General features: G+C 34.2%; 3 protein-coding genes across 4 annotated transcripts; all 3 read left to right on the top strand.

Moving 5' to 3' along the window:
- Positions 1 to 2,868: 2,868 nt before the first annotated feature.
- Positions 2,869 to 19,588, top strand: LOC142614921 (TMV resistance protein N-like). Its single transcript, XM_075787561.1, has 6 exons — positions 2,869 to 3,483; positions 11,450 to 12,560; positions 12,732 to 13,004; positions 13,109 to 13,909; positions 14,001 to 14,662; positions 19,466 to 19,588. Exons 1-6 carry the CDS (start codon positions 2,990 to 2,992, stop codon positions 19,572 to 19,574), a joined length of 3,450 nt encoding a protein of 1,149 aa, XP_075643676.1. The 5' UTR covers positions 2,869 to 2,989; the 3' UTR covers positions 19,575 to 19,588.
- LOC142614923 (uncharacterized) lies at positions 14,826 to 19,211 on the top strand. Of its 2 annotated transcripts, XM_075787562.1 has the most exons (5): positions 14,838 to 15,084; positions 15,989 to 16,158; positions 16,726 to 16,943; positions 18,009 to 18,337; positions 18,819 to 19,211. In XM_075787562.1, exons 3-5 carry the CDS (start codon positions 16,758 to 16,760, stop codon positions 18,826 to 18,828), a joined length of 525 nt encoding a protein of 174 aa, XP_075643677.1. In that variant the 5' UTR covers positions 14,838 to 15,084; positions 15,989 to 16,158; positions 16,726 to 16,757; the 3' UTR covers positions 18,829 to 19,211. The 2 variants fall into 2 exon arrangements, with proteins under 2 accessions (XP_075643678.1, XP_075643677.1); XM_075787563.1 differs by lacking the exon at positions 16,726 to 16,943 and having other exon boundaries at positions 14,826 to 15,084.
- A 2,474-nt stretch (positions 19,589 to 22,062) lies between the features above and the next one.
- LOC142616605 (uncharacterized) lies at positions 22,063 to 22,950 on the top strand. Its single transcript, XM_075789421.1, has one exon. The coding sequence runs from the start codon at positions 22,063 to 22,065 to the stop codon at positions 22,948 to 22,950; it is 888 nt and encodes a 295-aa protein (XP_075645536.1).
- The last annotated feature ends 1,265 nt before the right edge of the window (positions 22,951 to 24,215 follow it).

The following is a 24,215-nucleotide window of genomic DNA, read 5'->3' on the forward strand; positions in this document are numbered from 1 at the left end:
ATCTAATTCTTCGTTGCTTTCTTACTTTATCTTCATTGCTTTCTCACTTTATCTTTATTGCATGTAGACTGTAGAGTCATACCGTGTAAGAAAAATTGATCTAATTCTTTGTTGCTTTCTCACTTTATCTTCATCGCTTTCTCACTTTCTCACTTTATCTTTATTGCATGTAGAGTCATACCGTGTAAGAAAAATTGATCAATTTCTTATTAAATTTAATGCACTGAGTGATTATAATAAGAAAGAGAGCTTGATGGGCCCAATCACTATTCTTTTTCAGTCCTAAAAGTTATCAGCCTTACAAAATCAGCCCATCCGACTTAATTATAAAAGTAGCCTATTACAAATAAAATTATTTCATGTAATTCCTTATATTTTTTTCAGATTAAGAATGAAATTTGTGACACTTAACTGATTTCACCATTGATTTGCATCTTTTAATAGACTAGTGTATTGCATTGTATTAAAAAATTGGTTTTTATGATTTTTTTTTTTTCATATTGTGGTCTCCTATTCACATTAGCTTATGAAAAAATTTCTATCTATTTTAACAAAAAAAACTTACTTTTATTTTATTTTATTTTACATATTCACTTTTCGAAATACCTCTAATCAAATTATCTACTTTACACTATATTTTTTAAAATATTGATTTTTCTTTATTTTTTTAGTAATTTCTCTTTCTTCACAAATAACAACCACCATCTACTTTCTTCCTTCATCCTTGGAATACATAAAGAAAGAATAAAAAGCTAAATATAATATGAATAGGGCTAGTGTAAATTTACACGAATATTGTAGCAATAATGTATTTTTACACAATTTTGCATAGTCTGATGTGAGTGAATTTTGAACTTGGTTGGCTAAAATGTGATAAATTTTCTATTATACAAGCACTAATAAAGAGTAATGCAAAATTTAATAAAGAGTAATGCTAAATGCACAAACAATTTAATAAAGAGTAATGCTAAATGCACAAACAATTTTACAACATTTTCACAAACTGTTGATATGAGATTGTGATAAATTCCTATGGGGTCTCATTTGAGTCCGCTACTAATATAATATTTTATTTAATAATAGCTACTTATCACACCAGCAGTTTGTAAAAAAGTTTATAAAATAGTTTATAGCATTAGCATTTTTCTTAAATAAAATAAAGAATAATTTTCACAATAATTTGATAATAAAAATTAAGTGTCAAGTTGTTAATGGTAAATAAAAAAGTGATATAACTTATGAACTCTAAATAGAAATCAGTAATAATTTATCGCTTAGACTTTGTTGTAAAATTGTTATAAAAATATTGTTTATTGTAACACTATTTTAAAATAATAATAATAATCCTTTAAAAAAAACAATAATAATAATAATAATAATAATAATAATAATAATAATAAGTTAAAGCTGATTCTTTGTGTTTGACTTTGAGGGTATTTCGTTTCATTTCAGATTATTTTAATCTTTTATATGTGTAGTTTCTCACTTTCAGTCTTTGACAGAAACAGGTTTGTGTTAATTTTGTTTAACTTTTATATATGTTCATATTTTACAAACCCTTTTTATCACTTTTCAACCTTCACAAGAAGTATACTTTTACGTACAAGAAGTTTAAGCGTAAGATACACTCGTGTAGTAAGAAACAATAAAAAATTCAGCAAAAGAAAAAAAGTACTCCCTTTTTTTTTTAAAAAAAGGTCAAGGACAGAATTAAGAAGTTACAATGATAAAGATGTTTGCACATGAATGCGCGTCGTCAAAAAAAAAAAAAAAAGGATTCCCACTTTCTCTCTTTGTGGAAATTGCAGAAAATTGCAAAACGCGTAGGACACCTTTGATGGAAAATTGCAATGAGGAAAATTCCAACCACGTACCATTAAGTCATGAGTCAACTCACACTCTATAGTCATGAGTCAACTCACACTTTATAGTCATCATATTATTATTATTGATTATGCCGAAAATCGTTAGTAAGCTCCACAGTCCTCACATGCTCAGAGCAATACCTGCACAACACCGAAGAAAAAGATCTCAAGAGAGTACCGGTGTGATACTGGCCAAGCACCCTCCGAAAGTTAAGTCGGAAAACTGTTACAACTCTAGAGTGCCAGAGCTCGGGTAAATTATGTGTACCTTAGTTTCTAAGGGTTTTGGACTTTTATAGTTGTGGGGAATTGACCTCGGTTCCTTGGCGAAGCGAAGAAGAATATTTCCTTATAGAGAAGATCCTCATAAATGCGCGTATTTTAAAGGACCTTTTCTATATAGAGGTTTTGTTGACTAGGGTTAATCGTGGAGCACAAGTTATTTACATTTAAGGTTCCTTGAGAACCAAATAAACAATGTAGGTGACACGTGGCTTTTGCCACCGTCCACCTTAGCACCTGTCCATACCATCATCCGTCCACTATAGTTAATCCATTCTCCACAGGCCATCCGTATACTGTCGACAACCCATCCGTCCACCCATGATACGTGTCATTGTGTTGCGTTGTCTTTCCGTTCGTCAACCTAGTGTAGTTGCCCATGTTAGGTCTTGTAAAATTTGGCCGTCCACTTGAATTTCTTCCTCTTCAATTATTATAATTTAAAAAGAAAAAGAAAAAAAGGAGTCACTAACTTTTGAATAGAATATATATATATTGTGAAAAAGAGCCACTATCAGCCATCCTTTCTTATTTCATATTGTAGTGAGCACTACTTCTCTATTTCCCTATCAATTCCATATTTCTAGTTTGATTTTTTCTCTCTGAGATTCAATTCTAGTACACTTGTTGTAAATCATCATTCTTTCTTCAATTTCCCAATCAAACGTACTTCCTCAAACCTTTCAAATTTAGTGCCTTCAACTCGTCCATGAACCTCCACTCGAATTTCAAGCTTTCATTCATTTCTTATCATTCCTGTTAATTTCGTCACATCTTTGATCTTTCTTACCTTCTGCTCTTCTTTTTTCATCTTCTCAATCTTCAGTCAACATATCATATCAATGGTTGTCTTGATCGACGAAGGAGCCTCTTCTTCTTCTGCTACCCTCCGATGGGATCATGATGTCTTCTTGAGTTTTCGAGGTGAAGATACTCGTAATAATTTTACAGGCCATTTATATAAGGCTCTGTGTGACCAGGGTTTTGACACCTTCATCGATGATGATCTTCAGAAGGGAGAAGAAATTTCAGTGGAACTTCTTAAAGCCATTGAATCGTCAATGATTTCGATTGTTGTATTTTCTAAAAATTTTGCATCTTCTACTTGGTGCTTGAATGAACTTGTCAAGATTTTTGAGTGTAGGAGTAATGGCCAATTGGTTCTACCAATTTTTTACAAAGTGAACCCATCAGAAATACGTAAACAAGATGGAGAGTTTGGGATTGCACTAGCTAAACATGAAAAAAAATTCAAAAATGACATAGAAAAGGTTCAAAGGTGGAGGAAAACTTTAACGGCAGCAACTAATTTGTCTAGATTTCCTTACAATGATAGGTATGTATTTAATTAATGACTATCTTGGTGTGCTTTTATTTGTTACGTACTTTTCTATTTATAAATTATGTCATCATTGCTGACATTGAAGATGGGGGTGGTGGTGGTGGTGGAGCGAGGGGGTAGGGACGATGAAGGTGAAGGGGAAGGCTTTTTTTATTTTATTTTATTTTTAAAACTGGGTTGATGCCAAAGATCTTATTCAATAAATTATCACATGGCACAATACTATTAGATGAGAAGACCACGAGGTATTGTTGATGTGGTCTTCCAAAAGGACCAAATAGTTTCTTTATATTCTTTTTTTTTTTTTTTTTGAGAAGAAGTATGGAACCACTTTATTAATGTATGAAAAATTATGGGGTTACATCAACATAAACTAAGTAGGAAATATCTGGTGGAACAAATTCCATCCATACAAATAAAGGGAATGAATTCCTTGCCTTCCGAGCTAAAGCATGAGCTACTCCATTGCTCTGCCGCCTAACATGAGAGAAAGAACAGGTTTGAAATAAACCCATTAACGACTTACAATCTTTTACAATGTGTCCAATACTAGACCGGACTGGATAATCACCCACTAATGCTTTGACAACAAGCTCCGAATCTCCTTCAAATATGGCTCGTCTCAATCCCAGCTCCTCCATAAAAATCATTGCTCTCCTTGCAGCCAACACCTCAAGCATTTCCACTGTTGATGGCATTTCTATTTTTTATGCTAAAGAGCCCATAACCTGACACAAGTTGTTTCTTACCACAACTTCGATCCCAACTTTATCCTCCTCCACAAAATATGCTCCGTCGTAGTTCGCCTTGTAAACTCCCTGTGCAGGTGGTGTCCAATGCTGAGGCTGCCTTATTTTCCTCTCGGGTTTGGCTTCACATTTCCTTTGAAATTCTGCTAGTAGTGCAACTGCTGTGTCATGAAGCTTCTCAGATGGCAGACTTGGCTCATTAAAATGATATCTGTTGCGCTTGCCCCATATGAACCACGCTAGAGCCGTGAACAATTCAACATTCTCCTCTTGTTGCCTTACAAAGAACACCAAGTTTGCAAAGGATCTCAGCGCATGTTGTTGACTTCGTAAATTTTTGAAGCTGGGGTCCCAACACCATTTCACGTTGTCACAGTCCCAGATGGCATGAATGACCATTTCATTTGCTCTTCCACAGTTGCTGCACAGAGGTGAGTCCACTACCTTACGGTGATGTAAATTTACCAAAGTTGGGAGGGATTCCGTGCAAGCTCTCCAACAGAAGTGCTTCATTTTATTCAGAATCCGTAAGCTCCATATACCATTCCAGAAGTTCTTCAGTTCTGAATTATTGGACCCCGATGCAACCTCCCTGTTCTCCAACTCTCCTAGTAGTTGGTAGCCAGTTTTTACCGAGTAATTTCCATCCCGACTTTGTGGCCATACCAGACAGTCACTCTGCATCGTTCTGCATAAAGTAATTGCCTTGATTCTTGGAGCCATAAACGGAGCAATCTTCTAATCAATTATCTGCTCATTCCATTCATTTGTTGTTTGATCAATGAGTGAACAAACTTTTAAATCATCTTCAAAATCCTATGCGTATGTTACTGCCTTTGCTGGAAAACACCCAGGAATCCAATTGTCATGGAACACCCGAATCTGTGATCCATCACCCAATCTCCACAACATCCCTTTTTCAATAACATGCCTCGCTTTAAGGATGCATTGCCAAGCAAATGATCCCTTCTTGCTTTTTGCTTCAAACACAGAACCTGTGGGGAAATATTTAGTGCTAAAAACCTTGTACAGTAGGGAAGTTTGCTCTGTTTGTAGCTTCCACACCTGTTTAGCAAGCATAGCCTCATTGAATCTCACCAAATCTTTGAACCTCATTCCTCCCTCTGATTTCGGCTTGCATAAATCTTCCCAACTCTTCCAATGGATTTTTCTTTGACCACCACGTTCACCCCTCCAAAATTTCCTGATTTGCATTTCAATTTCCTCACACAAAGCCACCGGTAATTTGAAACAACTCATTGCAAATGTAGGGATAGCTTGTACCACCGCTTTAAGCAAAATCTCTCTCCCCACTTGAGATAGTAGTTTTTCTTTCCAACCTTGGAGCTTTGCCCACACCCTTTCTTTAATAAAATTGAAGCTCTCCTTTTTCTTTTTTCCCACAACAGCTGGCAACCCAAGGTATTTTTCATACTCCTTAATTTCTGGGACCCCTAAGAAATTTATGATTTCTCCCTTCTTGTCTTCCGTCACTGCTTTGCTAAAAAAGAGAGTTGTCTTTCCCCGGTTTATTTGTTGACCGGATGCCCCCTCATATAATGATAAGATATGTTGGATAGCTTGCAATTCCTCCATCCTTGCCCGGCAAAATAATAGACTATCATCTGCAAAAAATAAGTGAGTAATCTTCAGTCCATTTTTGCATAATGAAAAACCTTGAATCAGATCCCTTGCAGCTTGTTGAAGCATTCTATTCAATCCTTCCAAGCACAATAAGAACAAATATGGTGATAATGGGTCCCCCTGGCGAATTCCCCTAGTAGGAAAGATTTCACCTTTGGGTTCCCCATTTACTAGGATTGAATAGGACACAGTGATGATACATTCATAAATGAGGGTCAACCAAGTATCACAAAAGCCCTTTTTTTTCATAATTCCAATAAAAAACCGCCACTCCACCCTGTCATATGCCTTACTCATATCTAACTTAAGTGTCATGAAATCTGCTTTCTTTGATTTTTTATTCTTCATATGGTGTAATAGTTCAAAGGCCACCAAAATATTATCTGAAATTGCTTTGTTAGATTGAAAAGCATTTTGTGATTCAGAAATAATATTTGGCAATACTTTTTTGAGCCTATTAGCAACAACCTTTGATGCAAGGTAAAAAGTCTTTATATTCTAAATACTAAGGTACTTAAGCTATAAAGGTCAATAGTAGAATTAGAATAATTTTAACCTGGATAATGTTATCAATTATGAAAGTACTGTTTCTATCATATCTTTTACTACTAAACTCAGTTTGCCCATGCCTTGCATGGGTTTATTTATTTTATTAGTTTTTGAGAAAGTATAATTGTTATCACGTGCATCTTCCTTTCTTGCCGAACTTTGGCATTTGCATTTACCCTCCATATCCCAAACTTTGGCATTTGCATTTGTTTTCTTATAGCTGTTGTATAAGATCCATTTGTTGTACCCCGATACCAATAATAAAGCACTAAGTACACTTCCTTTCAGCTCCAGAAATTAGTCATCGCTTTTATGTTTACATCTTTCACGATTTTTCTATGTATCACACATTTCATCTGAAAGTTCAGATTTGTGTTAAAAACACAAGAGCTGTTTAGACTCCAAATTAAAAATTACGGCTCGGTAGATTTTACTCTAACTTAAACTAAGTACAGAATAGAGTAAATGTGAGCGAACAAACAATACAACTACTCTAAGCTATATTCAACAAAACATAGCAGTAAAATGAAAACTAAAAGAGTATGAAAGAAAGATGCAATCACAAGATAACACGCCGATGTGTTATCGAAGAGGAAACCAAAAAACTCAGGAAAAAACCTCTCTACCGCCCTTCAAGCGATAAATCGATCCACTAGACAATAAGTTAGGATATATGAATAGCAAAAGATCCTCCAAGCCTAGTCTACCCAGTGCACTAAGCCCTCCAAGCTTCTACTCCAACAAGGCTTCTCAGAACCGTATCTTGTTTAGCTTTCCGGATCTCACAATGCGTCCGATTGTATCTGCCAAAACTTGGCTTCTCCCAATACTTCCTAGCAGCACCAAAATCTCACTGGACACTCAGTATGGGTGTGGTAATTGTTTGGGCCATCAACTTCTCAAGGATTTGAAAATGGAGAGGTAGGAGTAGAGGAAAACCGCAATGGATGGTATAGAGAATTGTGGGTATGACAATCTCACACTCTCAGAACCGTATCTTGTTTAGCTTTCCGGATCCCACAATGCGTCCGATTGTATCTGCCAAAGCTTGGCTTCTCCCAATGCTTCCTAGCAGCACCAAAATCTCACTGGACACTCAGTATGGGTGTGGTAATTGTTTGGGCCATCAACTTCTCAAGGATTTGAAAATGGAGAGGTAGGAGTAGAGGAAAACCACAATGGATGGTATAGAGAATTGTGGGTATGACAATCTCACACTCTTAAGGGTTTGTGGCTAGGGTTTTCTCTTCTGAAAAGGTCTTTACTCAATATGTGGGTAATAATGGTATATAGAGTGTGTATGAGGATGTAGTGAAACAGATACAACAAATTAGCAAAACAGACTGTTCCACAAGTATCTCGCAGGAAGGCCTTAACCGCAAGACACTCGTGAAAACTAGCTGTCACCATCTGTCATGACACTTCGCATTTCAATCATGTGCTAGGCACATACCTCACTTCGTGGGATGGCTAGTCGCGAGCTACCCGCGAAAACTTCTTTTGTCTTCAAAAGATGCCTTGAGTCTTCACACTTTCTCTCTCTCTTACACAACTCTTACAAATAAATCTCACATAAAATACAGGGTACAAAAGATTGAACAAAATTATAATCAAATTTGGCACAGAATTAAAGTCAACACAAAATAGTTGTAAATTACATCATCAATATAAGAAAACCATTTTTTTTTTATATTAACAATTGGAAATTAAATAGATAAAATAATCAACGATCATATTAAAACGTACAAAACAAAAATTTCTTCCATCAAATTTCTTTTGTTTAAAGTTAATAAATCTACCTTATTGCCACATTTGCTCTAAGAAATGCAACTCTCAAACACTCAACCTAAAATTAAGCTACTTAATGGGGGAAAAAAATCAGCATCATTTATATCTATTTGCGAGGTACAACTCTATGGATTGAAGCTTTGTGCTCTTCTTTATTGTCTCCTCTCTTTAAATTGAATGGCTGTTTATTTTTGTCTCCTTCGAGGCCAACTTCAACGCAATCTAATTTGTGGGTAACAGAATTGAATACCTTCTTCAACCAAGAGTCATTTCTTGAATCTAATTTAAGCTTATAATCCTAATTACATCTTCTTTCAAACCTACCCTTCCTCCTTGACCCAAGAAATAGAGGTATTACAAACTACCTATATGAAGATGGATTTCAACATAAAATAGACAATGTTACGCCTTCGAGAGCTTTGGTTCGAAGAAAGTCATCACGAAAGTTTTGTGCTTCACTACTTAGTCATAATAAACATACAAATCTTCGGGCTTCGTTAGGGACAAATCTTATTAACATAAGACACACATATCTTATACTAATCTATATATTACTACAAACTGAAGCGTAGCATTTATTGTTGTTACGCTTCTGTAAAGCCACATCAACAACCACGTCATTCATTTATTTTTTCTTTTCTTTATTCAAACTTTTCTTCCCTCTATTTTCAAAAAAAAAAAAAAAACTATTTTTCTCCCTATTAGTTTACACACCTACTATTACACTTCTTCCAACCATTTCCTTTCATTTTTGCCTCTTTATCTCTCCACTACTTTACCATTATACTTCCTTCCTCTTTTTTATATTTCGACTCTTCTTCTACCCATTTTATTCTGTTAAGCCACATCAATAGTCACGTCATTCATTTATTTTTTTTCTTTATTCAAACTTTTCTTCCCCCTGTTTTCAAAAAAAAAAAAAAACTCTTTTTCTCCCTATTAGTTTACACACCTACGATTACACTTCTTCCAACCGTTCCCTTTCATTTTTGTTTTTTTATCTCTCCACTACTTTACCGTTATACTTCCTTCCTCTTTTTTATATTTTGACTCTTCTTCTACCTATTTTATTTTGTATAAATTTGATCATTTTTCCACACAAAACTGTGAGTACTCTCGCTCTCTCTCTTGGTGAATTTTTGTTCTTTCTTAAAACTCTAATTAAGGTTGAGATTAATATGTGTTTTGGTATTGTGTGTGTTTTTTTTAATATCCCATCAAAAAGTCTTCTCTTTCCCTTTTATTTTTGTTTTGGTATTTGAATAATAAATTTGAAACTTATAAAGTTTAGTTGTACATTAAGCAAATATGATACACTACAATAAAAGTTAGAATAATACGGTTCGCCTTAAAACAATATTAATCAAACATAAAAAAATAATAATAAAATGATATATTTGTAGAGATAAAAAGACAAAAAAAAATATTTGTAGAAATTTTTTTTTAATAGAAAATACTTGAAGTAATGGTTACTTTTTATATATTACACTTTTTTTTTTTTATACAAGATAAAATTTCTACTCTAGTCTAATCTAAGTGTATATGTGTGTGAAGCTCTCTCTTAGAGACTTAAACCCCAGCCCTTGCCCTCAACACCCTACAAGCATTTATACTTTTTATATATTACACCTTATTATATAATATTTCTATTTCCACGTATCGTATGGATTTGCGGCTAGTAACCATAATAGCTGCTAACCATTCCACCACATTAGCAAACTTCATGCCAAACTCCTTTATACCATAAATTTGATATCATTTTCTCCATTTAATCCATATTTTTCCTACACAAAAATTGCAAGTACTCTCTCTCTCTCTCTCTCTCTCTACTTTCTTTTGGTGATTTTTTGTTCTTTCTTATAACTCTAATTAAAGTTTATGGTTTTTTTTTTAATATGTTTTTTGGTATTGTGTTTCCATTTCCCATCACAAAGTCCTCTCTCTCTCCCTTTTATAGCTTTGGTTGAATTAGTCTACATGACTATAGATTTGAATATGCGTACCAAATTGTTTGAAATTTTAAATAATGAACTTATATAAAGTCTATCTTTTATTCATTTGATTTCATTTAAATTTTGTTAAGATAATATTATAATTTTGTGATAGATTTTGAATATTGTGATAATCTCCTTATTCCTTAAGAGATGAGAAATTTGAATAATAAATTTAAAACTTATAAAATTTAGTTGTATAATAAGCAAATATAACACACTACTACAAAAGGTAGAAGGATATGGTTCATCTTAAAAAAATATTAATTAAGAACAAAAAATAATAAAATGATATATTTGTAGAGATAAAAGGATAAAAAAAATACTTGTAGAATAAAAAATAAAAAAACAATTTGACAATATTTGAAGTAAGTGTCATTTTTTATATATTACACCTTATTATATAATATTTATATGCGACTAGTATATCATAAAAGTTGGATCCTTACAACTGGTGGATGAACAAAATGATGTCAGATGTCTCTTTGACATTGCATAAAACAATAACACATATCATCTTTTGTAGCTTCCTCCATCTATTAGGCTATTAGGTATGACATGGAAAATAATGCCACATGTGAGACAACATTTGGCTCATGATGTCAATCCTTTTGCCAAGTGTTAATAATAAATGAAAAAAAACCCCTTAAAAGCACTATAATTCCAGCAATAAAATACCCTTCTTCAAATTGTTTTTAGTTTTACCTTTTAATTACCTTTTTATTTTTAAGATGACCTATTAGTTAGAAAATTTTAAATGATTTTGTGACCATTAAATGACCAAATTTGAAAGTACACTTTTTGAAAATTTTTATTATTATTTATCATATATTCTACTATTACAATGTAGAAATAAAATAATTTAATGTTATTGTTACAATTCAAGAGTTTCTCCCATTTAATTTTAAGAAATTTTGTCAAAATTTCTTAATCTCATTTTGTTCAAGTATTAGTAGTGGGTTTCCAATAAATGGGTTTCCTCAATCCTCATCACTAAATGGGAGTTTCTATCCAACCATTTGCTGAAAGCCTAGATCTAATTTTCTAGGAAAAAGAAGAAGAATAATGTGCTAAAATTAATAATAGTTCCCAATCTTTTGAATTTCAATGCCATTTAATTTAAATAACAATATGTTCATTGCAATGTATAGAATTAGATATTGAATTTAGTTCATCTTCATATTTATATTTACAACTAATCCAACTCATTATGTCTTTCTTATGCTCAATGCTTTGTAGCTGCACTGAATTTGAATTTGAGTTTATCCAAAAAGTTATAAACAAGATATCAAGTATTAAATCAAATCATATGCCATTATTTGTTGCTCAACATCCAGTTGGAATAGATACTCGAGCGGAGGCCATAGAATCGCTTTTAGATATGGAGTCGAATGATGCTTGCATGGTAGGAATTTATGGTCTTGGGGGAATTGGTAAGACTACAGTCTCGAAAGCTATTTATAATAGAATTGCAAACCTTTTTGAAGGAAGCTGTTTTTTAGAGAATGTTAGAGAAATGTCAAAGATAAATAGTGACAAAATCCAACTACAAAAGACACTTCTTTCTAAGATCTTACATGGCAAAGATTTGAATGTGTACAATGTTTCCGAAGGTACCAATTTGATAATGCAAAGACTTCATGGTAAAAAAGTTCTTTTAATTCTTGACGACGTGGGTGACTTAAAAGAGGTAGAAAATTTGCTTGGAAAATATAACTGGTTTGCTCCCGAAAGTAGAGTTATTATAACAACAAGAAATAAACAAGTACTAACCAGTTTGGGAATCGATCATCGTCGAATACACAAGGTTGAAGAATTGAGGCAACATGAAGCTCGTGAACTTTTCATCAAACATGCCTTCCAAACAAGTAAATATGAGGAAGATTATTTAGAACTTGCAAACAAGATTATACTTTATGCTAATGGCCTACCATTAGCTTTACAAATAATTGGTTCTCACTTGTGTGGAAAAAATATACAAGATTGGAAAAATGCATTAGAAAAGTATGAAAACATTCCACATCAAAATATTCAAGAAAAACTCAAAATAAGTTATGATGGACTAGAAGAAACTGAAAAGGATATTTTTCTTGATATTGCGTGTTTTTTTAGGGGTTACAAAAAGGATGGTGTTTTAAATATATTACGTTCTTGCGATTTATGTCCAGACGATGGTATTGGAAGGCTTATTGACAAGTGTCTTGTAACGTATGAGCATGGCCATTTGTCAATGCATGACTTGATACAACAAATGGGTAGAGAAATCGTTCGACAAGAATCAAAAGAGCTTGAAAGACGTAGTAGGATATGGCGTTATAAGGATGCTTATAAGTTACTAACTAGAAATATGGTATACATCCTTTGCTTCTCCATTTTTTCTATATATTTCTTTAATGGATTTTTCCTTTACAATATTGAAAAAAATATAATTTTCTCAATATATGTTTTTTTAAGGTTTCAAAATCTTAATACTTCTGTCGAATTCTATTATGAAGTGTGACTAATTTTTTGTCTTAAGCAGGGATCAAATGAAATTCGAGGTATAATGTTGTGCTCACCTGAACCAACAAAGATTGCATTGGAAGCTAATGTTTACAAGAGGATGAAAAATCTCAAATTTCTTATAGGCAATGTACATATTGTTAAAGATCTTGATTATCTCCCAAATGAGTTAAGGTTTCTTGAATGGCATGAATTTCCTCTATCCTTATCTTCCAAATGTCGTGCCCCTCAACAACTTGTTGCACTCAAGATGTCTAAGTCTAACATTATATTGGAGAATGCCTTCAAGCAGGTATAAGTATTAGTATTTATAAATTTTAATTTCTTTAAATGTTATTTTTAAAAGTTGTTGAAGATAAATTTTGTTTTTGTTTTTTTTTTTTAAATTTTTCATAGGGGTTCCAGTATGAAAATTTGAAAATGATCAACCTAACATCTTGTGAATTCATTACAAAATTACCTAACTTGTGTTGCCCAAACTTAGAGGAATTGCACCTTTACAATTGTGAAAATTTAATTGAGGTTCATGAGTCCATTGGATTTCTTGAGAAGCTTAAAGTATGGATTCACTATAACTGTTCACAACTTCAAATTCTTCCAAGTTTGCTCATGTTGAAATATCTTGAAGATTTTAGACTATTATGTTGCTCAAGGCTTAAGAAGTTCCCCAATATTCACCCTGAAATGAATGGTCTAAAGAACTTGAATTTGATGGGTTGTGGTATTAGAGAATTGCCTTCATCACTGTTGTATCTGACTGGACTTGGCCAGTTATGCCTAAGTGACAGTAAGCTTACGAATTTTCTAGTTGGGGCCAATAAATCACAAATGCGGGAGGAAGAAGATATTCCTTCTGCCAAATTGAGACTGGCGTGCAATTCCTTTAATAAATTTTTGGGACCTATTGGGTTTCTGTGCTTGACAGAACTGGATCTTAGCAGTTTGAGAATTAAAGTTGAATTAGATTCTTGGATGCAGCCCGATTACTTCCCAGTATTGACAAAGTTGTATCTTTGTTCTACTGGTGTTGTTACCATCCCAGAGAGTATTAGCAGATTTACTACATTACAAAAACTTTGGCTAAATAATTGCAAAAAGCTTCGGGAAATTCCGAGACTTCCACAATCTATAAGAACCGTGAATGCACAGAATTGTGGTCGGTTGGATACACAATCATCAAGCAGATTATTGAATCAGGTATCTCGCTCTCTCTCTCTCTCTCTCTCTCTCTCTCTGTGAAGTTTAAGTTATAAAGAAACATTTTATGTTAAACTTCAATTTCTTGCAGTTTGGAGAAATTCTAGGGATTCTACCAAATACAGTCGCTGAAGTTGCAACAAGCTTTGAATCTGGATTTTACGATTATCTTATACTACCAGCAATTGAGATTCCAAAGTGGTTCAAATTCAACCCTCATCAGCGTGTTGGAAATTCCGTATCATTCTTGGTCGGTCCCAAAATTTCAAATTTGGTTTTTTGTATTGCTTTTCCATCGAAGGATGTGCCCAACTATAGAGGGAACCTATGGCATGTTGACATTTCCATTAATGGTAAAGCACAATTGACAACCACGATGAGCTGGTGGGCGAAGAGTAATTATGACCATCTATGGTTAATTTATGGGAAAGTGAATATATCAAATCCATTTGAAGAGAATCGCATTGTGGTTAAGGTTTATAAATCTGGAAGGAGGAATTTATCTTTAAATAGGATGAGGATTTATGTAGAGTGCATCTGTTGTCCTCAGAAACCCAATATATCTCCTGCCTCATCTATGGATCAATGTGCTTTCAACAATGGCCGTGTTGGAATTCGACGCCGACTGCGGAAAAGAAACCATCAACCAACCCATGCTAGACGTCCCCAAAAACACTACCTGTCCAGCTTCAGATGGCTTCGAATCCGATACCAACTCTGGAAACCGAGCTCCAAACCCTGGAGACGGCGAATTACCACTACAAACAACATGAGATTTTTCAACATGTTTTAATCTACGGTCACTAAAAACTGTTGATATAAACCTTAATTTTCTACGGTTATATGCAACTGTGGAGTGGAGTAAAAGCAAAGACAATTAGCATATTTATTTCCACGGTTGACATGACTGTTGAAACAAGGGTCAGGAAAAAAAAAAAATTCAGCTTTTTCTTCAGGTTTCAGCACCGTGGAAAAAAAGGGGCAAAAAAATTATATAGATAAGAAGTTTTTATCAACAGTCGTTTACCACTGTTGAAAATAAGTGTAACACCATATTATATAGAAGCTATAGTATCTCACAAGCCAAAATACGTTACATGCTCTCTTTCTCGCTCTCGCTCTCTTGTACCTCACATCAGAATCCCAATCGACTTGGTGGTCGCATTTTCTCACAGGTTCTCTCTCTCTCTCTCTCTCTCTCTCTCTCTCTTTGCATTCCTTATTTAGTTGCTGCTGAGAAGACTTTCTATTTCTCTATTATATTCTCAACAACCAAACAAAGTTCTTGGCTTCAGTTGATCTCTCTTTGCTTTAGATTCACCATGCTGGTACTATTACGTCTAGATCTTCTATATATTCACACTTTCCCCAATCCAATCTTTCCGATTAGGTATCTTCTATATGTTCACTGATGAATCCAATTGCTTAGTCTCCATAAAAACCTAACCTTCAATCTTTGAATTTTTTTTCAATTCTTAAATTCGATTTTATACAGCTTTTTAATTAAACTGCAAATCTGGAATTATTGTTTAATTACTCTTTGTTATCACAAAAATGGTTGAATTGCTTTTTACCCCCGTTGAAGTTTACTTTCTTGAGCAATGAAAATGCTAGTTAAAATTGAAATTGAGTCTTGATCATCAGGTAATGCTTGATTTTACTTTGTCAGGACCTTGATTTGGGAACAAGACTTGAACAAAGATATAGAAGTTATTGGTTTATTGTTTTAGCTGTTAATGTAATTTGGAAATTTAGAATTTGATGGAATATTAAAAAATTATATAAAAATCATGATGCCAATCCATTTTGCAGTTCAGAATTTGAATCTTACATCGTTTATGTTATTTCTTTTAATTTTAAATCTGTCTCTAAGGGAGGTTGTTGTTTTTTCCTCTTAACTTTCCTATAATTTTTTTTGTGTATATTAATTCTGACTGAGCCGTGTTTGGATTTGGTTGGTCAAGTAAAGCTTTTTTTTTTTTTTTTTTTTTTTTTTTTTTCCAATATAGCTTTCTAGACTTGGCTTATTAATTTGATTTATGGTTTTTTTTTTTTGGTTTTTGTGGGGTTTGAGAGTAGACCCAGAAATAGCTACAGCTCAGTTTACGTCATCCTCAATTTCAACGAGGAACTTGCCTTCGTTTCAGGGGCTTCAACTATCAACAGTGAAAGTTGGTCCTTCGATGGAGCATTTGGGAGTAGGGAGTGGTCTCTCTCAGAGGGCACTTAGGGGTCTGGTTGCTTCCAAGGTAGTATTTTCATCCTCATTTCCATTTCTCAAATTTATCAGTGTTTGTTATTGAAGGTTGTTGTATTGTAGTATGTGGGGATTTTGATTGTTGTGAATTATGTGTTGGTATGTGGCTGGTTTGGGTACTTTGGGATGGGATTCTCTATAGTTTGTATGATGGTATTGGTTTGAAATGTGTGATTAAAGGATTTAAGTTGATGCAACCTTAAAAAAGCAAGGTGGTGCTACCCAAAGAATTAAAAAAAAAAAAATTACAGCAAAGAATTTAGTGAAAGCTCTGGTACAGAAGACATGAGAAGTCGAAAGTTCATTCATATAAGGTCTTAAAAAATAACTGTTTCAGCTTTACCACGCATAATTATTACTCCTCAATGTAAGTGCATTCTTTTCTCTTCAAAATTATACATTGAACACAAAGGAACAACTTTTCAAATCCCCCAATTACAGCTTTTAACAAAACACCTCTTCCGACATGATAACACCTACATAACAGGTTAAGCATGTCTGTGAAACTTAAAAAGATATTTGTAGTTGTTGAAATGTCTGTGAATGTGACTTGGTGCAGGTGGCAACCACAATCTCGATTTGAATCAGGGGATGTCTCCTCCTTCACTTGGTAATGGTTCCAAGGAGAATGAGGGATGCCTTCAGTTCTACTCTGACTCATACAATGTGCAAAATGGAAGGGGTTCTAGTTGTAATTCACCTTTCAAAGGACTAGTAATGACGTCAGAGTGCCCTCCCTTATGGAATGGTGTCTATCCTAATTTCATTCCCAATGAGGTGAATTGTTTTATTTTGTTTCTTACCTTCATAATTTGAAACCAATTACACATTAGACTAAGTACCTGAATTTCACATATAGAGTTCAACCTCATTTGGTGGATCTGTCCTAGGGCAGATCAAAGATATGTTTATTGGAAGAGTGCCAAATAGGGAAAGATTATTCCACTGATGGAGTTATGTACAATCTATGATTTTGGGTTGCTTGGGTGGGACCTTGGGGTGATCAAACATTATTCTTGTTTTAGAGTTAGCAAAAGTGGGAGTCTCGTGCTTATTATCACCTTTCAGTAAAGAACTAAGTGGTTTGGATATATTTACATTTATTTATTTATTTTTGTTCAGTCAGTGTCAAGGGTGGAATTAGGATAGTGTTTTACAACTCTTGGAGCCTGAAAAAAAATCCTTGTTTGAGTTAATGTCACTATTGTTTTGCCAAGAAATTTTTGAAAAAGAAAGAAACAGTTTTGGCTTTTTGAAAGGAGAATAATTTAAAAGGCATTGGATTTGAAGTATTTTTATTTCCCCTTATTTTTCTTTTCTCTCAGCTACCAAACAAAGTACAAACAGTTCTTCTCTCGATCTGAGTAATATTGTTGATGGGAACTTTGGGATATGACTAGGTTTGAATAATTTGGCTTAACCTTTTTTGGTTGAAAAGAATATTTTACTTCGTTCCTGCTTTTGCAACTGTTGGTATTAGTTTCTTGCTTGTCCTATTACAATAAGCTGATGGGTCATTTTGTCACCATTTGCATTTACTTGATAAAATATATTTAGGGAAAGACAGGGCAGTTTGAATATTGAATCATCAACTATCAAGTAATAGCCTGGTCATTTTGATTCTTTTTAATTTTTAATTTTATTTTAAATTTCCCCACTTTTTCCTAATTTAGCAAATAAGCTCAAGACCTGATCCCTTCTTTTGTTTTTCCTATAATGTTCTGCAATTAAACATAGATTATAGTAATTTGGCATCTTTTAATTGCTTAAATTGCATGCCAAGTTTGGTTAACATGAATTGAAACTGGTATCTTGGTTTGGTGATTTGTTTTTGCTTTGTAGGGAAGAAAGAAGATTTGTGAAGGAGAGGATGTGAGCGTGGTATTGGAGACAGAGATCCTTGACTTGGCAGAGAAACAAGAGAAGTTACAAAGGAGCTTAGGACTAAAAGATTTTGAAGTTAGGAACTGTAGTAATTTTGATAAACAAGCGACTCTTCTTCAGAGACGGCTAGAGAAGTTTGGAGTAAGATTGGATGAGATATGTGTAAAGGAGATACAGGAGATGGCAGAAGCAAGCTTGTCAATTAAAACAAGTTGTAGAGTTGATGATAGCTTTGTTTCAAGTGGCAAATCCAATATTAATTTTATGGCCATCGAATTAAACAAAAGGTACTGACTTTCAAAACAATTTTGCTTCCAAATATTTCTTATTAGAACTTAAAAAAAAAAAAAAATTAATGGGCATGTCCTTGTCTTTTCATGCTATAGGTCAATCTATGTTCTCTTTTTTGTTTACATTTTTCTTGAATATTTAGTATTTCCACTGCTTATTATCTCTATTTGATGCTCAATGATATAAAAGTGCCGAAACTGGTTCTATACTATTTCCCTTTTGATACCTATTAAAAATGAAGCAACTTTGGTGTTGATCCATGTTGTGTACCAATGCAATAATTTGCTTCTATGGGTACTTAATTTGGCCCCTCTTTTGTCTACTATTACCTCATATTGCTAATCTAATAGGTGCATAGGATCTTACCCATCTACTTTTGACTTTTAGCCATCTATTATTTAGTGTTATCTGTTTTATATAAAATAGCAAGAGAAGTTACTAAGTGGCAATGCACTTTGTATGACTATTTTCATACAGCTTTAAATGAAGCACTGTAGAAGGAAGATGAGAGGCTCAAGATTGCAATCGGAGAAGTAATGACACGTGCTGGGGAAAAGCTCTAAAATCGTACGAAAAAAAAGGCCATGGCTTCTACGTGTACATTGTGCTGTAATGGATAGGAGAGAATTCCTTATCAAATATAATGGATAAGGTAATTAAATGAATGTACGTGTGGCTGTTGTATGGTGTCTCAGCTCTTGTTCTGCTAGTTTGGTTGGGGAGTAATTTTGGCTTTAGGCCTAGGATCTACTGGGAGTAATTTGTACAGTTTGTTTCATTGTGTTATAAATGTAGTTGATAGGTTGTTGAAATTCAATTTGGAATTGCACAATTGTGTTTACATTTATATATTTTGAATCAGATTATTAAATTTTGATTAAAGTGAAAGAGTGCATCCAATTTTTTATTTTATTTTTAAAATACTTATTTCGACGTTTATTAACCATTGATAAATGTGTAACCATTTTTCAACGGTTGTGTATGCTGTAGTAAAATGTTTTTGACATGGTTTTTAATAACGGTTCTCTACGATCATTTCAACCGTCGAAAATATTTTTTTCAATGGTTTTTAGTACTTTTTTCGACGGTTTCAACCGTTGAAAACAGTTAAATTTCTTGTAGTGTACCAATGGGTTCCATGATCAGGGTTCATCTTCAATCCCCAATACCTTTCTCAATGATGATACCAATGTCAATTTGTATCCACCATCAAAGAAGACAAAAACATGTTGATCCAACTTTGAAGAGAAGATTTGCCTCTTTCTTTTTCTCTAAATTTAAAGGCTTATTCATGGGATTGCTGCTCAAGTATATATTGTGTTTCAAGTAAATACAAGAAGCCTTTAATTTCTTTATTTCTTTTTCATTTATAATAATATGCCTTTTTATTCATCATATTTGTTTGCTTGTAAGAATTTCTAAACTTCAATTTTACCAAATAACGAGTATGCTTGCTGATTCTTCGAAATTGAAATTCAAGTCAAGCACACAACTGTTCGATGAAATGCTTCTTCAGGATATTGAACCTGCTTGCTTAGCTGACCCATGCTACTCATCGAGCCAATTGTTAAGGTTTTGTTTTTAATTTCTACAAAAATATTTCTATTTGATTACATATTTACTTATGCTTTTCCCTTGGGTTTTTAAATTTTAATATTGTTAATTGTCATAGATGTTTCTTTGCTTTTATTGATTTGCTAAATAATATTACTTAGATTGTTCATAAATTTATTGAAAGATAAATGACATTGGACAAGTATGCATTGAGCTGGTTACCAGGAGAAATGTATATTAAACTTTGCAATAAGCAATGGCCCCAGAAGCCTTTTCTTCTGCAGAATCTGCCTTGAGAGTGGGGCTCACTTCTTCATATTATTCATATTTGATTTGTTGAGGTAGAGGAATTATTTAAGCACATGTTTTTATTTGCTTGTTTCTTTCTTTGTTAATTAGGAATATTTGAATTAATGACAATGTCAACACCACAACTTTGTCATTGTTGAAATAACAACTGTACCTACTGATAAAACATCTTTATCCCTTAAGTTTTTGTGCTTAAAAAGGATTCTCTAAAGCTTTAAATTAAATTCTCAAAGTAGTTTCGAATCATGCGGTTGCCATTGGAAAACAAGACGATCAGTAACTGATATGGAAGAAAGCCTTGCTTCTCCATAGTTAATGCTCAGAGATATGGCCCTCATATGTGGGCAGCCCTGTGGAAGCTTGAACTTCCATTTAAATTCCATATTTCCTTTGGAAACTACAAAATGATTCCCTTCCAATGATTAGGGAGTTAGCAAATAGGAACCTCTTCACTGATGCTTCTTGCTCTTCATGTGCTATAGAAAAGGAATGCTTGGATTACCTATTTATTACCTATAACTTAACCTAGGATGCATGGATGCGGCGCCAGAGGTGTTGCACCCGCGCCCGACGCGGCACGACGCAGCAACGCGCTAGGGACGCCGCTGCTTGCGCGTCGGTGCCGTGTTGGGCCACGTTTGCCACGTGTTTGCTTTTTTTTTTTTTTTTTTTTTTTTCCAGCTGACTTACGCCGACGCGGCTCAGATTCGGCGCGATTCGCGTTGAATCAGGCTGAATCGTGTTGACTCGGGCCGTATCGGGCGATATAGGTGAAACTGCTGAAATGGCTGATTCAGGCCAAACTTCAAAAAAAAAGAAGGTACGAAACGCACCGTTTGAACTTAATAACAAACCCTATTTTAGCTCACTTCATTCTCACTTCATCTGTTCATCAAACCAAACTTCAGCTCTCAGGCCGCGTCACTCCTCTCTATGGTCTGTGCTCTGAGTGCTCTTTGCCTCTCTGTGGTGTGTTGAGCTCACTACGGTCTCTCTTACGCCGCATTCTCACTTCATCAAATCAAAGACCTGCACTTTAGCTCTCTCTCACGCTGCGTCACTCGTCTCTTTGTGCTCTTTGCGGTGTGCTCGCTGCGATGCCGATCTCTCTCACGCTGCATTCTCACTTCATCAAACACCTGCACTTTAGTTTTCTTTGCCTTCACTCTCTGCCTCTCTGTCTCTACTCTCCGTCTCCCCTATGAGACACAGCCACTCGGCACTCAGTCACTTCATTCAAACTTCAGCTCTCTCTCACGCATTCTCAACTTAGGTATTGATATAAAGCTTTCAATCTTAGTTTGATTTGTGAATCTGTGAATGTGATTTATGAATCTTAGTTTCTTTTCAATCTTAGTTTTATTTAGTTAATAGTTATTATTTGTGAATCTGTGAACTTGGTTTGATTTATTATTAATTTATTTAGTTAATAGTTATTATTTGTAGGTTAAATTGAATCTATTGAATTTGCAATGGACAAAGTTACTAGCACAGAAACTTCACCTTCATCTAATCAAGAAGTGTCAAATGATGAATCTCCTCTTTGGCAGTATGTGAATAAAGTAGAAAAACCACCTGGTGCATCTGTTAAATCAGGGGGAAACACATACTTTAAGTGCAATTATTGTGGTGTAGTTTATATGGGATCTTATTTTAGGGTTTAAGGCTTATTTATTAAAAATTCCTAATAAAGGAATTAAATTGTGCCCTAAGGTGACACTAAGTCATAGGCTGGAAATGCAACAAATGCATGATCAAGTTGAGTATGATAAGTTAGAGAGAGAACGGAGAAGTCAAATTCCCTTACCCCCACCTCCCCTAGGCTGTGGGCCTATACCTATTTCCCCATTTCGGAGACATGAAAGGAGTGATAGTACAAATCCGATTAATGGTAAGAGGAGGGAAGGTGACTGTGAATACTACTTTGGAGAAAGTATATCAGAATAATGCTAGACATGAATTGGATAGTAGAATTGCTAGGATGTTTTACACCGGTGGGCTTCCGTTTAACTTTGCAAGGAACCCATATTATTGTAATTCCTATGCATATGCTGCTACCCATAGCATTCCGGGTTATGTTCCTCCTAAATACAATGCCTTGAGAATAACACTTTTGCAAAAAGAAAGAGCTCATGTTGAAGGACTTTTGAAACCAATTAAGAACTTTTGGCTTGAAAATGGTGTAAGTATAGTTTCTGATGGATGGTCAGATCCACAAAAGAGGCCTCTTATTAATATTATGGTTGTATCAGATGGGGGTCTAGTGTTTATAAAGGCAATTGATGGGTTAAGTGAGTTCAAAGACAAACAATATATTGCTGGGGTGTTGAAGGATGCTATAAAAGAGATTGGACATGAAAAAGTTGTCCAAGTCATCACTGATAATGCTAGTGTGATGAAGTTTGCTGGATCTCTTATTGAAAGTGAGTATCCTAAAATATTTTGGACACCTTGTGTTGTCCACACTCTCAATCTAGCTTTGAAGAATATCTGTGCAGCAAAAAATACTGAAAAGAATGAAGTTACATATGAGGAATGTAGTTGGATTACACGTATTGCTGATGATGCATCCTTTATACGTGTTTTTATCATGAACCATTCAATGAGATTGTCAATGTTTAATGAATTTTGTCTATTAAAATTGCTCCAAGTTGTTGATACTAGATTTGCTTTGGTTGTTGTAATGTTGAAAAGGTTGAAGTTGATAAAAAGATGCCTTCAAGCCATGGCTATTAGTGACCAATAGGCTTCTTATAGGGAGGATGATGTTGGAAAAGCTCAAAAAGTGAAAGATCTGATTCTAAGGGATCTTTGGTGGGATAATATTAATTATATCCTTGAATTCATAGTACCTATATATGATATGCTACGAATAGCCAACACAGATAAGCCTTGTCTTCATCTTATGCATGAGATGTGGGATTCAATGATAGAGAAGGTGAAGGCAGTAATATATCGGCATGAAGACTTGGAAGATAATCAGTATAGCTCATTTTGGAGTGTGGTGTGTGATCATTGATCGATGGACTAAAAATTGTATACCACTAAATTGTACACCACTACATTGCTTGGCTCATTCCTTAAATCTTAAGTAAGTACATTTATTTTCTATTTTCTTTAGTTCCTCCTTCTAGTAAAACACACGTTTCATTTATATTTGTTTTTTAATCTTTAACTCTAGGTATTACTCCATTGAATGGCTTTCGAAGAATCCAAAACGCATCGCTCCACATCGAGATTATGAAATTTCTATGGAAAGGAGCAAGCGTTTGGATCGATGCTTTGAAGATGTGAATGAATTAAGTGTGATGAAGTTTAAGTTTGTAGCATTGTGACAGATAGGTGGGTCTTACAACCTTTGGTTTGGTGGCAATACCATGACTTTGCATTTCCAACTCTTCAAACCCTTGCCCTTAAACTTCTTGGACAACCTTGTTCATCCTCATGTGCTGAGAGGAATTGGAGCACATACAAATTCATTCATTCCTTAAAAAGAAACAAAATGGCTCATGCACGCTCTAAGGATTTGGTATATATGCATTCTAATCTTCGACTCTTGTCAAAGCGCAATGAGGAGTACATACATACAGCAACAAAGATGTGGGATATTGCAAGAGACTCTTGGAATGAGAGCGACAAACATGGAGGAGCTGGAATTCTTGAGAGTGCAGCCTTTACACTTAATGAGCCAGAGTTGGAGGCCATGGTTATTGGGAATGCTAGCACTAGTGCTACTACTAGTGAAAGTGAAGTTCGAAGTGAAGCTATTGATCTTGATGATGATGATGTTGGTTTTTGATTGTCTTGTTGATTATCTTTTATTTATTTTTAGTTTCAAACTTATGAGTTGTATTCTAATTTCCAAACATCATGGAATGTTTTAGTTTCAATCTTGTGGGTTGTATTTAATTGATGAACATCATGTTTTAGTTATTATCTACTATTGCTCTTAAATTTGGTATATGTTTATATAATGTGAAAAATTATGCTTAGCAATATATTAAAAATATA

Source organism: Castanea sativa, chromosome 11 (assembly GCF_040712315.1).
Source record: "Castanea sativa cultivar Marrone di Chiusa Pesio chromosome 11, ASM4071231v1".
In the NCBI taxonomy this organism is placed as follows: domain Eukaryota; kingdom Viridiplantae; phylum Streptophyta; class Magnoliopsida; order Fagales; family Fagaceae; genus Castanea; species Castanea sativa.

Bases quoted from the DNA above. Each gene is read 5' to 3' on its own strand.
- LOC142616605 (XM_075789421.1), top strand. From the start codon at position 22,063: ATGAAAGGAGTGATAGTACAAATCCGATTAATGGTAAGAGGAGGGAAG.
- LOC142614921 (XM_075787561.1), top strand. From the start codon at position 2,990: ATGGTTGTCTTGATCGACGAAGGAGCCTCTTCTTCTTCTGCTACCCTC. The intron at 13,005-13,108 runs GTATAAGTATTA...AATTTTTCATAG, and splicing joins TGGAGAATGCCTTCAAGCAG to GGGTTCCAGTATGAAAATTT. The intron at 13,910-14,000 runs GTATCTCGCTCT...AATTTCTTGCAG, and splicing joins CAAGCAGATTATTGAATCAG to TTTGGAGAAATTCTAGGGAT.
- LOC142614923 (XM_075787562.1), top strand. From the start codon at position 16,758: ATGTCTCCTCCTTCACTTGGTAATGGTTCCAAGGAGAATGAGGGATGC. The intron at 16,944-18,008 runs GTGAATTGTTTT...TTTGCTTTGTAG, and splicing joins CTAATTTCATTCCCAATGAG to GGAAGAAAGAAGATTTGTGA.